Source organism: Lichenostomus cassidix, chromosome 3 (genome assembly GCF_008360975.1).
Source record: "Lichenostomus cassidix isolate B80296 chromosome 3, HeHo_3.0, whole genome shotgun sequence".
Taxonomy (NCBI): domain Eukaryota; kingdom Metazoa; phylum Chordata; class Aves; order Passeriformes; family Meliphagidae; genus Lichenostomus; species Lichenostomus cassidix.
The window spans coordinates 58672170-58688655 of record NC_139483.1 but is presented as its reverse complement, the minus strand read 5'-3'; the positions used below and the strand labels follow the sequence as shown (position 1 = coordinate 58688655).

The 16486-nt window shown below is 38.6% G+C and overlaps 1 protein-coding gene across 7 annotated transcripts in view; it reads left to right on the top strand.

Annotated features, from left to right (window-relative positions):
* Positions 1–14947, top strand: part of LAMA2 (laminin subunit alpha 2) — a 342287-nt gene extending 327340 nt beyond the window's left edge. For 5 of the 7 annotated variants that reach the window (XM_085055980.1, XM_085055978.1, XM_085055977.1 and 2 more), the window contains 8 exons: positions 674–733; positions 3125–3237; positions 4703–4892; positions 7259–7414; positions 10776–10929; positions 11285–11415; positions 12020–12242; positions 14682–14947. In XM_085055980.1, coding sequence (XP_084912106.1) covers positions 674–733; positions 3125–3237; positions 4703–4892; positions 7259–7414; positions 10776–10929; positions 11285–11415; positions 12020–12242; positions 14682–14839 — 1185 coding nt within the window. In that variant the 3' untranslated portion in view covers positions 14840–14947. The remainder of the gene's footprint in view (positions 1–673; positions 734–3124; positions 3238–4702; positions 4893–7258; positions 7415–10775; positions 10930–11284; positions 11416–12019; positions 12243–14681) is intronic. The other 2 variants (XM_085055979.1, XM_085055982.1) reach the window with 1 other exon arrangement.
* Positions 14948–16486: the final 1539 nt, after the last annotated feature.

Here is a 16486-nt window from a genome sequence, read left to right as displayed (position 1 = left end):
TCATTAATATCAGAAACTAGTTCCATTGTAACTAGGTGAGTTTTGTTTATGAAAATCTGGAGCAATGATAATTTAAAACAGGAATTCAAAATAAAAATCTAAATAAAACACCATCACTCCAGTTCTCTCTTGGAAATAATGAAACTGTTTTAGTATGCTGAAGGCTATTTTAGTATGTTTTACTATGCTTGAAACTACTTTAAATAAGGCAAGCTTTTTGATAGTTGTTACATTCATATTAATGAATTCTTCAAAGTATTTTTCAGGGGACTGTTGCAACAAAGCAACTACAGTCTGGTAACGAGGAAGCACTCATATGAGATGGCACTTATATGACAGTAAATTATACAGAATCTCAGTGTAGAAGGACTGTAAATGGAAAATGTACAGCAGAAAAAAGTATTTTCACAAAAGAGGCTTAAATAAGGTTTATATTCTATTTAAGTCCTTTTAGGACCTTTTTTATCTACATGCATCCAGCTGCATGTAAAACAGGAGGGCAGTTGAATCCCAAAAGAGAAAAAAACCTACTCTGTACTAAACACAAGATCCAGAAGTAGGACAGCTGGGAAATACACCAGCCACCATCAGCTGCTGCTTGCTATGAATGCCATAATGTTCCTCAACAGTGGGTAACTGCTGCTTCTGCCTCACATTATTCCCTGCCTCCCAGGGCTCGCTTGCTGCTGAAACGAAGAGCGCCAGCATTACTGCTGCATTTGACTCCATGACGGTATCTTCCGCTTTTGATCCGCGCGTTTCTGCATTGTGTTATTAACAGTACTCAGTGACCTGTGGGGACTGCTTCACTGCTCCCTTTTCCTACTAATTCCTTTCTTTGTAGTTACTAAAACAGCAAGTAAGAATATGGAGAATGTGTGACAGTCCACCATGGCCTTTTCTGTTCTTCATTTCCACTGCTATACACACCGAGCTTCTTGACCTACCAGTCAAGTCCCTGACATCTTACAAGACTGAAGTAAAGAGCAGCTGAAGAGTTCAGGCTCTCATGTAATGTGGGAGATTATTAGGCAGCCAGGACATATTAAGGCCATTACTCAAAAAACAAAGCTGAGAAATTTTAATACAGGCTGATGATCCATTTAGTGCAGTCTTGTGAAAGCTGTGAAGCTGGCTGTCCTTAGATAAAGCAAAAGCAGACACGGTCTTGTGATTAAAATATGGAAGTTTTGTAAATACTCCCTACTGATTCCTTTTTCTTTTGCCGACTTTTCCACATCAGCTTAATGAATACTTACTGTTGTAAGTAGTTATTAGTAAATAATCAGTGTATGCTATGATTTCAACCACCATGGTGTGTTGGACACACTCCCACACTCCTTGCCCTTTCTTACAGTCATCCTGCTGGAATGAAATAAAACTACAGTGTTTGCTGATGCTGGGGAGCAACTTGTGTCAGGGTCAGACCCTTTACTAACATATACCAGCCTAGGATTGAATTTACTGTCAGAATATCTCTTTTTATCATGTCAAATGTAAAAGTGTGCCAGAGAAAGGTGTGTGAATGTATTTTCCAGCTCTTTCCAGTATCAGTTGTTATTCCCTATCTGCAAATTTTAGCAAGCCCAAAGGTTACTGAAGGTATTATATACATAAAATTGTTACTAATATAGTTGTTAAACTTCTAAATAAGCCTGTAAAACTTAAAATAATTTTAAACTTTACCCTGCATTATGGGAATATGATTTTTATTTCCTTTTTGATGATCACTGAAAGACTGGTATCATACATTCATAACCTTCCTTGGTCCTGGTGAATTTTCCCTGTTTTCTGCCTCCATTTCATATTGATGGATCAATTGTTCTTGTGTTGATGTGCATGGTGTTCTACTCTGTCATATTTAAACCAGAGCATTCATTATGGAAAAATATATTTTAGAAGTGCTCTACACTGTTACGAAGATTTTTGTGATGCGTGAAAGCAAAAAATACAACATTACTGAAAAACCGAGTGAGGGGGGAAAGAAATTTCCTCTTTGCCGTTGAAATCTCAGTGCTTAAGCAATTCATGACATTTTCAAAATGTTTCAGAGAAAGAACTCTGTCAGCAAGGCACCCCACCTTGTGCTTTGCAGGTCCATGCTGAGTCAGGGCTCAAATAAGAGACTGTCACCAATCCAAAATGATAGCAGTCACAGTGCTTAAAAACAGAGCTTGCAGCTATCAAAGTTTGTTTCTTTCCCAGCGGTATTGTCTGATATTGAGTTGAGTTAGATCCTTTGAGTAGTTTCTTCACAATACTCTCAGTGGGAGGCGAAAGCCAGACATGAGTAGAAGCCGGTAATTACCGTGGTCTCGCATTGCCCCAGGCACCCCCATACAAGAGCTTTAGGACCAGAGATTAAAAGACCTGGTGAAATTAAAAGGAGAAGATTGTAGTGGACAGAAGATATTTTACCTTGCATTGTTGCACCACTTCAAGATTAATAGAAGTGGAACGACAGGGAGGGGTTTCTTTCTTTACAGCCTGGGTAATGTCTCTACATTAGACAGCTGGGGGAGTTCAACAGTTGTTACATCAATCCATCAGCTTTTTGGATTCCCTGATTGTTTGTGGGGGCCTTTCAACAGCACATTAAGCAAAGAATAAAGTTGTAAAACAATATAGAGATGTAAAATGAAGGACTCATTGACAGCTGCAGGATCTGAAACTACTTTTAACTCATTATTTTTAAGGTGTCTAGATTTCAAGTTGACAACAAAGCATCCCTTTAAAACTTAAATCTGGCTTCATTTCCGTAAGAGGGCATCCTACTGTGTAAAACTCAGCTATGTGAGCTAAGAATACACTGAGCTGCCGGGAAATCACTTAAGACTCTTGTAAATGTCCACTGGTGAAAGCATGAAAGCAGCAATGTTCATATATTACCTTTATTTGCTTTTACAGCCAGCTTAATGAGCTCTGCTTTTACACCAAGTTCCTGTCATACTGGTTTATAACTTTAGCTGGTGTGATGAGACATCAGCACCCTGGAAAATTGCAGGGCCAGTCTCTAGACCAGGTGGAATATTCTCAGTTCTGAGCTGTTGGAAGACTCCCAGCATATGCACAGCTGAGACAGATAGAAAATATGAAGCTTGTATAATTGCTGTATATTTTGCAGGATTCCTGTGCTGCTGACACAGAACCACCCATCTTAGAGGGTGGCAAGCAGTTTGGTCTCTCAAGGAACAGCCACATTGCAGTTGCATTTGATGACACCAAAGTGAAGAACAGGTATGTTGTTTGTTTCAGCAGTGAGTTTGAATGGGATAATGTCAAAATAAAATGCCCCTCCTAATTCTCTCAAAGGCATCTCCTAATACTATGGACATAATCCAAAAAAGATCACATCTCATGACTAATTAATTTTATTAAGCAAACCTAAAAAAGCATTAAAATACAAAATCTAGGCAATGAATTGTCCACCTAAGTAGCTCTCACAAAAGCAGTTTACCTCTCTGTACAGGTTTGGGCACACACAGATCCCAGGCTGATTTGCAAAAAATCAAACAGAATAATGGAACCAGGTCATGCAATTGAGTCCATAGATTGCTTTCTTAGAAGAAAGGTTTTTTGTTCAGTAACCTGATAATTTCTTTTAATAAGTAAAACTGTTTTCCCCTTTCTTCCAGTCGTTAAGATCGAGCTTGCACAATGAACAGGAAAAATGACATTGTCACTCCAAAGTATAACAATATATACATGTGGATGTTGACATACAAAGGAATTCTATGAACTGTTTATGAAAATACAGCTTTTTTTAATGGACCTGTGAAGCTAGAACTTGCTAGTTGTTCGTTTTTGCTCTGAAGGCACATGGTCATTTACAAATGTGCCATGTCACGCCACAAGGCAATTTTGCTGCTTAAAATTTCCAAATCCATTAGCCTCACACTTACTTATTCCTATAAAGATGTTGCACCACATATTTCCACATATGCTAATTTTAGAAAACTAGAAGTGATCCTGGACTGATCATTTCCATGCAACAATTTTTCACATTTATATTATCAGCTGCTTTCATGTACTGGCTTTGCAGCTCAGCTTGAGCAAGGTTAGTGATGTGTTGCCAGTACAACCTTCACATTAGAGAATCTAAGTAATTTCTTCACAGCTTCTTTGCTGTAGAGAAGGTTTTCAACCATTCTGTCCAAGGGGTCGGCAGGTTTGCTCAGACACAGCCTCATTTTCTCCCAGGAGAAATCAGAGTAAGTGTTTTATATCTTCATTGTAAACTCTTCTCTCTGCGTCTTTAAAAGTTTTGCAACCTGTCTTCAGGCAATACAACTCATTAGAAACTCAGCATTTGCCAGCTGTCACTACAGCTCTCTTCTCTTTGTGAGCATTATGTGTGTGGATGATGGATAACACTGCTGGAATGTTACAAGTGTTGGGATTTTCTGGCTGCTACAGCTGCAGCTGAGAATTATATCTTGAAATTCCATACCAAGATTGTAGTTTTGTATCTCCACAGCAAAGAACCAATGAATGTTCACATGTCAGGGATCAGATACGTGAGAAATGCAATTTGCATATAACCAAATTATTTTTCTTGAATGCTAATGGACAAGTAAAATTGGCGACTAACTGTATAAAATCTTTTTAGAAAAACACAAAAAGGTAAAGCAGGTGAATTTGTTTACCACCTGATCCAAATATCTATTCCTTTGTTACAGTTTCCTGTATGTTTGATTTCTAGGCTTACAATTGAATTTGAAGTTCGAACAACAGCAGATTCTGGCTTGCTGTTTTATATGGCCCGCATCAACCATGCTGATTTTGCTACAGTCCAGATAAAGAATGGTCTGCCTTACTTCAGTTATGATCTGGGGAGTGGAGACACCAACACAGTGATTTCCAACAAAATAAATGATGGCCAATGGCACCAGGTATAATAGTCTCTCATGCTAAATTATTATTTGTAATGCTAAGAGTGAGATTTCTTTTGCCTTAAGGTATTTGCAAAATGTAGAAGCCAAACTTTACAACCAGGATTTTCTGGGGCGAAAAGAAGTCATCTAGCAAAATTTGTGTCAGATGCACTGGTACACAGAAATTTATCCTTCAGGAAACACATATTTCTGAACATATTTAAAATATGTCCCATGTATAGTAAAGAACAGCAGAAAATGTTCCTTCCTGCTTAATAGGGCTCATGTGAGTATCAGCTCACAATGATGGAATACATCATTAAAACCAGTTGTTTCTACATTAATAATGTCATTGTTAAGCCAGAGTGCTAAGAACAAAGGGAAAAAAAAAGAAGTAACATGTAAGTAAACCTTCCCTGGATTATTAATTCAGTAGGGAATAAATATGATATTCATGGATGTATTTGGCAGTGCCTTCTGTGACTTTATGAGAGGGAGCATTATATGCAATGCCTGTGGCATTTGGATGCTAAGAGAAGGAATAATATCACAGCCATGAAATTTACTATTTACTGGGCCAAGGACAACAGACACACAGTGTATTCATTAGGTGACATACTAGAAGGCACCATTAAAGACAGAGAAGAAGAGTATACATGTAACTATGGGTTGAATTTATATCCTATAAGTTACATTGAATTTTGTACAGATATTCAGAAATTCAGCATCCACATCTCATCCCCAAATGAGAAAAAAAAATCTAATTGCATTTTCTCTTACCCTTTAATTGCCTCTTTCCCACTCTGTTTTCCAGGATTTTTATTTTCATGAGATTTTTAGTCATGAACTTTTTGATGATAGCAACTGCTCTACACCAAGGTATTTCATATGGAGGAAAAAATGAAGTTGTAGTGATCATTTATCTCTTTCATATAATGCCTAGGAGCACTGGCAGTAGACCAAGGCCCCTTTCTGCTATTCCCTCTGTACATACAGAAGAGATGCTTTTGCTTCTTTAGCCATTTTCTCTTTATTCTAGGAGAACTAAATGGAGCATATATTTCTTAATGGAAGATTGTGCTCTTTGGGCATACAGCTTGGCACTCCAGAAGAGAGAGCCCCTTGTAGTACATCTTGTTTCTGTAGGGGAGAATGGAGACAAAGTCACAGTTCCCAAAAAGCATCCAAAAAAAAAAAGAGAAGTGGGAGGAGGGAAGGCTATGTTTTTAGGAAAAGACCACAGTCTTTGTTTGTGAGAAAGCAGGGCCTTCTTAAAATAACCCTTTTAGTGACAACCTTTTCTCCATTTGGAATGATTTAGGTTAAAACATTTCCATCAGGCCTACAGAACAACACCACTTGGTGTTGCTGCTATCCTGCTGTTTGTTTAGGTCTTCTGTAAGAATGTCTGTTCCCAGTTCCTGTCTCACTCACCTAATCTTCCTTCTGCCCAAGGTGTAGTTATCCATCTCACATTTACAGTTGCCTGTAAACACCACGTTCAGGCCCTCACCTTCAGGCCACCCTTGTCAGCATTCAGTCATTCCTACTGCATGACAGATAAGCTGTCACAGAGGAGCAGAAGCAGCCATGCTAAAGAAAAACCAGAAAATGCTGTTTGTCTCTCTTTGCTGCTCTGGTGAGCCAACTACTGTGCTGTTTAGAAATCTGCTAACATTCATGATGCATTGTACATTTATCCATTTTTTATGCAGAACCATTACTGTACTGATTTATAGAGATTTCAGTATAAACCTTTGGAAAGACACTGGCCTAGAATTTCCTCAGCTCTCCAGCAACTGCACTCCCTCCATGCGATTCACAGCCCATTTTTCTGAGCAGAAGCCATAATACCAACAGAACATAGTTGGAATTATATTTACTCTAGCATGAACTATGATCTGAGGCATGTCCAAGCTAGTGGAATCATAAACTCAATATTGTCTGCAAACATGTGCTGCTATAAAGATTTGCAGTCAGTGCCATAACATTCAGCATTTATTCTGAAGTACTTATCTGTTCTCAGTACTTAAAATTGCTGTCTGATTCCAGGGAAAAAAACACTGTGCCATGCCTACCATAGCATAACAATGCAACATTTTAAAGGAATCTCAAGTCTTTTCAGTAATTCTAATAAATAATAGCCATGATGCTTTCTTACCCAGATGCAATTAAAAGACTGTCAGAGGTTGGCAAAAAGCCTGGCTCAGGAGCTTTGTTGCATAAATGTTATCCATAGTTGCTGCCATGGTACTTCTGTAACCACTCCTACTACTTTCTCCTGTATTGTTATATATTTTGGACTGTAAGATTAGTTACAATCTGGAAATGCTTGGTTGTCAGAAAACTATCTATAATTGTATTGCACTTTTGTGTCTTTCTAGATTAAAGTAATGCGGGTGAAGCAAGAAGGAAACCTCATAGTAGATGGTGTTTCAAACAGGACTGTGAGCCCCAAGAAGGCTGATATATTGGATGTGGTAGGAATGCTGTATGTGGGAGGATTGCCCATTAACTACACAACCAGGAGAATTGGTCCGGTAAGCAACTTCGTTTAAGTTAACTTATAGTCCTTAAGTATGTCTTGTTTGTACCAATGTTTTCCCAGTTTTGTTTTGTCTTGCTTTTCCCTCAGACTGCTCAAGAATATGGATAAAATGGACCTTAGTGGAGGTACACCTTCTTTCAGTGGAAAGATCTGACTCAGAATCCAGTTAATAAAAAAAAAGTTAAAAAAAATAGAAATAGAAATAGCAGTTATTTACTCTTTGGAAAAGCAGAAAGTTCCATACACTTGTATCCATTTGGATCACTGCACAGCTAGAGTAAAGGTTCCTGAGTACCACCTGCCCTTTCTCTTGGCTGTAATTAATCTAGAAGCAAATGCTAATAAACAGTGAAAGAATCTCCTGCAAGGAGCAGCAGAAGCCAAAATTACCCTGGACAAAGTAGCCAGTAGTACTGCTGCTTACTGAATAATCAATTTTGTGTTATTACTAAAAGAGCAGAGAGTGTGTTTTGAAAGACCATGAAAATTCTGTTGTCTCTTTGTGTTTCCAAATGAATTGTGCCTATACCAAATTATCACTGTTTGGTTCAAATGCCCAGCTTCCATGCTGACATGGAAGATGATGAACAGAGAGCCCAGAGAAATAAATATCATTTTGGCCTAAATTTTGTAGAGTTTACTAGGAACACTGTATTCTCTCACCCAGGCCATTTACTGCATCTATCAGCACAAGTGCATGCCAGTCATCTCACTGATGCCCTTCCAAGCTCCTGAGATACACTAGTGCCAGAATGGGAGGAAAACCTCTTCCATGCTTTCTTTTGCTGTCTGTGCAGAGGGTTCTTTCAAAGCAGAAGCCAGAACTTGAGTGAATTTAATTATAGCAAACAACAAATTAGACATCTAGTGCAGCACAATTCAGACACACAATAAAATAAAAAGTCAGTAGGAGCTATGTCTGGGTTCATCCTGGGTAGTTACAGAGAATCCATAAAAAGGAGGCAAAGCATAAATCTGGAAACAAAACAGACTCCCAAAGAAGCTGCACATGAATAAATACAATTGTACCAAGATGTTTATGGATTGGAAAATATCAGTCCATGGACAGGCAAGAGTCCCCTTCTTCAGGTAGACAAAATAAATACAGAAAAGGAATTCCTAGATCCTGCTTAAGTTCCTGTATTGACTCACAGATAGATTGACTCTATATCTGAGAGTTGTATTCCATAAAGAAAACTGACCTGTATGATCATGTTTCTCAGTAAATAATAGATTGTGCAGAAAGCCCAAATTGAGGCAAATTTACTGATCATTTGGATTTACCAAACCAAATCTGAGGCACTGAAGAACAAAAGCAACACTTAACTACCCACAACATATAATTCCTAGTAGTATCAAATTACGTTCTTTGAAATATATCTGCAATTTACAAATAGTAATCTGAGGAGAAAGATGACACTAAGTCCTTACCTATTGCTATTATTCAGAGCTAATAGAAGGAACCCATGCAGATAAATGGTTTAGTCTGGCAATAAGAGTCATGTCAGGTCCTGACAGTCTTGTTTGCTTTGAGGTTTTAATGAAGCTGTGACTTCAAATGTCATGTAAAAACCAGTGCTTGCCTTCGAGTCACTCTCAGTAAGATACACGGTGATGTATGAGACAGTCTTGTGTCATGATGTAAATGCTCTGAAGCAAACTAACTTGAAAGAGTGTGTTACCTTAGTTAGGGCTTTCCTTTAAAAACACATTAGCCTTTTTAGACAGTAATCTATTATGTTCACATAGGTGGGTTGGCTTCTTTTTCAGTGTAGAAAACTGATACCCACTTATTTAGCTTCAGCAGATGTCACATTTTAAGCACTCAAAACTTTGCTTTTCCGTAGGGAAAAGAAAATTGTAACGTTAGAGAATGTTATCGAATTATCTACAAATCTTACATTTCTGTGATTTATTCTTGCAGTGAAGATTTATTTTGTTTTCTGGCATTTCTCTTTTTTTAAACAAAATTTGGTGATCTGGAGGTGACTTTTACTCTGAAATTACAGAAAAGTCTATTTATGAAGAATCTGACAGAAAGCATTGTTCAGCTCAGAACTGAATTTATTCATTGATATTGCTCAAGTTCTCATGAAAATACTGTAGAGGTGTATTTAGCTGTAGTAAGCTATATAATTTCACAGTACATGCAGCTTTGATTTAAAAGAAAATAAATTCTTGGAAATTCTTTCCAATTACGAGTCAGAATATTGTTAGAGGAGGTAGTGTGCAGAGTCAAAATTTCTCTCTGCAGGTGTGCCTTTATCCTTTTTGTATTTCATATGTACAATATGTGCATATTTCTAGGCTGAATTTTATACACTGATATTTATTTTCCTCCTTTCTACTGCACTGTTTATGAATATATCTTCTTTTTCTTCCTCAAAGTACATGTTCTATCATTTTCCTCTCTCCCACTGGTATCAGGGATAGATTTTCCTTACTCTTTAAGTCAAAGATCAAAGCCTCTGTCTGAATCCGAGAACCAAAATGCAGCTTCTGCAGACCGTGGAGGGGAAAAGGGAGGGAGAACTCTGGAGGAGATGCCAGTGGCTTCCAGAGGTCCCACTGGGATGCCCTGGTCACACCAGGAGCAAGTCCTGCCCCAGGCAGGATCGTGGGTACTTATACCACTGTTCCAAGTGTGCCCAGACACCCTCTGGGGGTCACAGTCATGTGTGCCCAGTGCAGAAGCCAAACTGGAGCTGCAGTTTGCTGCCCTGCACAGGAGCCTCCACATCCACCTGCCTGAGCACATTGCCCACCTCCAGCTGCCTCTCTGGCCAGCTGAGTGGCCCTGATCACTGCAGCCATCAGACTATGGGCAGTCAACAACCTTTACATAGAGGCTTTGTTCATTTCAGTAGTGATGTTACCTGCATTACCTCTGGCTTACCATGCAACATTAGGCCCACAGTAGTGATTAAAGGAAAGAAAAAAAGAAAACCCACCTAGTAAAATTACCAGCAGCCCAGAGAGCTATATCCGCTATCTTCATCCACTTGCAAAGCCCATAACCTAGTCAATTAAAAAGGCAAAGTATAGGCCATTAAATTCCTGCATTGCTGATGTAATTTGCTATGTTTCATTATGCGGTGTATTATTTTATGTCTTCTCCATTAAGCCAAATAGATATGACTCAGATCACATCTCTGAAAAGTAATGTAATTCATCCTCAGTATGACTAAGAGTAGATTCCAATTACAATCAGATATTAAGGATTAGCCACGTAAAATTCAAGTTTTATTCAGCTCCATAAATCCAGCAGAAAAGCAGAGGAAATACACTCGTTGATTGCATACTTTAGTCGTGCTTCTCATAGTTTTACATTTTGTTTGAAATATTGGCTGCAGGTCCTCCATAGCATTGATGGCTGCATCAGGAATTTTAAAATGACAGAATCACCTGTTAACCTGGATAATCCAACTTCCAGCTTCAATGTTGGAAAATGCTTTGTCAGTGCACAGGAAGGAACATACTTCGATGGAACAGGCTTTGCCAAAACAGGTAATGAACAATTCTGGTGATAGTCAAAGAGCAGAGAAAGAAGAGATTCTGCTTTCAAAAACTCCCAGTGTTACCTAACTCCTGTTGGCTGGAGCCAAAGTGAGACCAATATTTGAAACTCCCACTGATAATTTTTAGTTATCTCACCTAAGGAGAGACTATATGACTTCCTAGCCAGGTCTTGCACTAAGCATAATCTCAATAAAAGTTATTTACATGGTTTCACATGAAAAGGAGTGCATTAACAGTGCTGAGTTAGTTACTTCACCTTTCTCTCAGCACACTTTGTGTGATGATTATTAGGAATAATATATTAGATGCTTCATTTTATTGTGCTTCCCCTTTTCTCTCCAAGTTGGTGCATACAGAGTGGGAACAGACCTGCTTGTGGAATTTGAATTCCGTACAACACGAATGAATGGTGTTCTCCTAGGAGTCAGCAGCCAGAAAATGGATGGGCTTGGCATCGAATTAGTAGGTGGAAAAGTGAGTAGCAAAGCAGTTTTGTCTCTTCATAAAGACTGGTTTTAGACAGCACAGGTTGTTTAAACGCAAGGTTACTACCCTGTTCTCAAGGTGTACCAAACTATATCAGGGTTCTTGAAGGAGAGCAACACTTGCAACTTTCCATACACCTAGAGGCTCTTACACTTTGAAAAGGTATTTTAAAAGATTCCATAACTTCTGAGTCCCACAAACTGCAACGTCCGGTCTTAAATTAGTGACCATTTAAGAAGTTTTGAGGAAAGGTTTTGTCATTAATAATGCTAGTTTCTTTTGTGGATATCCTTCAGTTCACAGTCTGAAAAACCAGTCATTATTCTGTCACTATAAAGTTTTTGGAGGTATGTAAAACACCCTAAAACTAAGACCAAAACAAAGGGAAAATGACAACTTAGAAAGCAATTTTGCATATTTCCACTTGTGTTTAGCTCAGTGATAGAGCCCAGATCCCAGAGGGACAGCAATCCACACAGAGTTTAGTGTCAGAGCTTTGGTATGGACAGTCAAACCATGTTGACCTCAAACAAACAAAAAGAACTGTGGAACTGTTTTATAAACTTGCTGACTTCTATGCCATCCTTTTCAGGTGATGTTTCACGTTGACAATGGTGCAGGGCGATTCTCTGCTGTCTACGAGCCTGAGGCACCGGGCAGCCTGTGTGATGGACAGTGGCACAGGGTTCTTGCAAACAAAATCAAACACCACTTAGAGCTGACTGTGGATGGCAGACAGGTGGAGACTGACAGCCCTAACAGAGCCTCGACCTCTGCAGACACTAACGACCCTCTCTTTGTTGGAGGTTATCCTGGTGAGCGTGCAACACACAAATTGTGCTTTACTTATGCTCCAGTAACACTGCCTTGGTGATGGCTTAAGTGTAATTAGGACTAGTGTGCTAAAGATGATGGGTAAAACAGCCCAAGTTTGTATCAGTTGGCATGGATGCTCATTTCTGCATTCAGCTGCATTTCAGAACAAGAAGTTCTGCAACAAGAGACTCTCACAGATACCCCTGGGCTGTTTCAAATGTAGGCACTGTCACAGAGCATCAGACAGACTTTCTGCCTTCTGCTGCTCACACACACAGCCTCCCTCTTAAAACTTTCTGTTTAGCAATAGCACAATAGTTATGTTGCAGTAGTAGCAGCATTTGGCATATTTAAATTTAACTTAAGAACAGCAAAATATGTATATATTCCCTTGAGGGGGCAGGGCACTGTGTGTTTAAATCAGCCTGTAAAACCTGAGGAACTGAGGAATATAAATGAACGACAGCTTGCACAGAGAGGTAAGAAGACACCATCTTTTTCTGATTAATGCCTTTGCTTGTGGTCTGCTGGGTTTCAAAGGGGAAAAAAAAACATAATCTGCATTTGCTAATCAGTATTCTGGAAGCCCTCAAGGGAGCTTGCTTTATGCAGAGGTAGTTGAACAGTATTGAGAATTGGGCTGAGCTCTGTAGCTGGCTTCATCTTCCACTGAGCTGATAATGAATGCTAGTATTCATCTCTTCATAGACAGTCAATAAGTCCAACAACAGTTTACTTTCTGAAAATACAGTTAATAGTTTTACAAAGTACCAATTTTGTTGCATTTATAATGAATTTTCCCTCTAGCTTGAACACTAAAAAGCAAAGTATGTTTGCAGTATGTGTATGCTCTAGTGCATACTGAGGTCCACGGCAAGACACCCTTGAGTTAGTTAATTCCTAAATTATTTTCTGGAAGTTGTTCTTTTCCCCCACTCTGTGTGACACAGTGCATCCAAAAAGCCTCCTCTCCCAAGCCTTGGAACATTTTAAAAAATTGTCCTGTGTACTGAGATATGAGAGTTTTACTTCAGTCACAGTGAGTGTTGATAAAGACCAACAACTTTGTGGCAGAAGGAGAACGGCTTTGTGGCAGCCTTTTTATAACAAAACAAGATTCTAGCATATGAGCCAGCACTGAAAAAACACTGCAGATGGAGTTACTATCTCATTCTGGACTGGGTATCAAGAGGAGAGACACAAATCACAGTAACACTGCAATCTGTGCAAACTTACATCAGGTTGAACTGACATTTGTGAGTTCAGCCACATGGCAAGTTATTAAATTATTTAGTAAACTTATTGCACGTAGGAACACATCACTCTTCTTTTGCTGTCCAGTCTAGCTTATCCAGGATTTGTTTTAACATTCCCAATACCTAGACAGCTACATCACACATTTGAAATACACTATCACAGAGTTTTGTAAAATTAGTATTTGTATTTTCCAGTCCTCTTGAAGGTTTTCCTGGCTGCATAAACAGTGCAAAACAGTTGTAAACCAGCTAGAATTAGCTGATGGAGAATTTTCGTGTAGAGAAAATTTTCACCACCATAGTGTGGACAAGAATATGGATTCCTGGGTATCCATAAGAGCTAGTGTTCATCTCCTGGTATCCCTCTTCCCTGTGCAAGGAGAGACAGATGGCTGCAGCCATCTTATCCTCTGTGAAACAGGATAATGCTATGGCCAGACACTCTCTACAAGTGTAAAGTTACTTCTGCAACTCTTACCTTATCAATCACATAGATTTGTATCAAAGTTCATCCCTGTAGCCACTTTTTTACTTGGAAGAACACTGAGAAACAAGTTGAGCCACAAATTTTAAGCAGTTCAGATAAATCTTTTCAGCTTCCCAGTCAAACCACCCTTACTTCCATCCCCTCCTTCATTAGTGGAAAAGATGTACTCACACCCCTGGCTTTATTATCAGCAAGGGGAAAAAAAGAATACTTAAAAACTGTCAAAACCAGTCTGTAAATAACATCTGAAATCCATCCTGAGGAACTGGCTTTCTTGTGATGTTAGGGCTGAGAATTGCATCCATTTTGGCATTTTTTTTTTCTACTATTAATTTGCAGATAAATAGCTCGAGAAGTTGAATATCTGCAGACCAGCATGTGTGCGTTGTACACCCTTTGTAGGTAGCAAGCTGCATACATGGGTTACAGTGGCAGCTTATATGTGTTCAGTTTCTGCCACTGTCAGAGTAGGATGGAAAAAGAAAAGAAAAGAAGTCTGGATTGTTATCTGACATGAGCGTTCATCATATTTACTCATAATGTTTGTAATTTTTTAATAATGAATATATACAGCAAAAAAACCCTCATCCATATATTGTTGAGGACACCTGTTCTCATGCAGGACTCTCAAAGAACAAAATTAAGTATCAACTCAAACTAATGTAATTCCTTTTTCATTTTTTTCGCTCCTTCAGATGGTGTGACCCAGTTTGGGCTGACGACTAATATCCGTTTTAAAGGATGTATTCGATTTCTGAAGCTCACCAAGGGTACTGCAAAACCTCAAGAGATTAACTTTAGCAAAGCTTTGGAGCTGAAGGGTGTCCAGCCACTGTCATGCCCTGCAGACTAACTGTCATTCAGCCAGTATGGGGCTGTTTATATAAGCAACTCAGATTCAAAAAACAAAAAAAAATCTATATCTACATTGCATTTATAATAAAATGTCTTTATGCAAGTATTTGAGTAGTGTTTGTGGTATATTCCAATGGCTATTTCAATGTACCTCCCAGGAATACATTAATTAATCCCTTCCCCCCACCCCCTTCATTGAGGGAGTAGAACAGTGAGTTTTTTGTCTCTTTCCCTATAGCTTGAAATGGAAATGGTTTATCATTCTTGTGATGAGTGAGACTACGTATTTTGCTGAGTGTTCCTTTTTTATGGGACACAGAATCACAGCATATCTCAAGGATCATCCAGTCCAACTCTTTGAAATGCTCCCTAAATGCTTTTGGTGAAGTAGATCTCTAAACCTGTATTCCTTAACAATTCTAAATACAATGCACTTGTGTGCATGTACAACTTTATCCTTCATTAGCACATTAAGTTGCTTCAAAAAATTATGCTTAGGTCACTCCCAAGAGCTTTTAGGAAACTTTTCTGATCATAATACTTCCCATGAAGTTTCACTGAGAAACTAAAAATTGTATGTAGTCTATATGGCTGCTGTCATGCTATAGCTGTGGAACCACATGCAGGAAGGAAAATGTTAGTACTTAGTTAATTTATTGGGCATTATTGACGAAAATATGTTGCACCTAAAATCTCTGCTGTGTCATTTGAACAGCATTGAATTTTAACAGAGATTAAGTTTTTTGGTGTTGGTACATTGAGTCTCTAAAGGAGGGAGTAGGACCGGGTTCTATTACTTACCTTGAAATACAGCTTTAAATTATCCTTAATAAATAAAGTTTGACATTGCTGCTCTCTCCCACATGATATTGAAGTTACACATAGCAAAAATAACAAACCAGATTTCTAAAGGAAGATGAGATCTTGACACTTGGAGCAGAATAGAGGTGAAGCAGGAACATTCTATAGATTATTAGTGCAACAGCTACCACTGATCCCACAGTGTTATCTATTAATGGAATTCGTACCGTAAAAGCAGCTTCCAAAGTTCAACTCTACTGCTTCTGCTTGGTGCTGTCATTTTGTCAGGAATACTGAATGCAGAAGCCACCCCAAATCCTCCTTTAATAAAATTTATAGTGCTATGTGGATAGCAGTTTAAATATAGATGGAGAGAGGAAAGTTGCTTCCTAGATTCTCACTGAAATGCCAAATCCTATGGATTTTCCCTGTGCTTTGTCTGTTTTAGAAGACTATGAAATCATCACTGAAGTGTGGATTATGTTTCCTGTGGATCGTTTCAAGTTGTTAAACTGTAGTTTTGCAAAGTGATTGGACATGCAGAACTGGACATGCAGCTGCTGTACAAATGTAAAAAAACACTATCTACACAAAAGGAAAAAGAACAACAGAACAACCCTGGCAGTAAGGTAGCACAACCATGCAATTAAATGAAAGAGGTTTTTAAAATTATTTTGTTCTGCCCACAAAAAGTCTTGAATACACATTTTCAGAATTTCTGACATTACTAAAATAAAGGCAGCTCCAAAATTGGTGCATAGGCTAGCTGAAAAATTTGTGCTTGCCAGCAAGCAATCTTGCAGGAGTGCTTTGTATTTTACAAAAGGCCTTTTTGGCATACAAT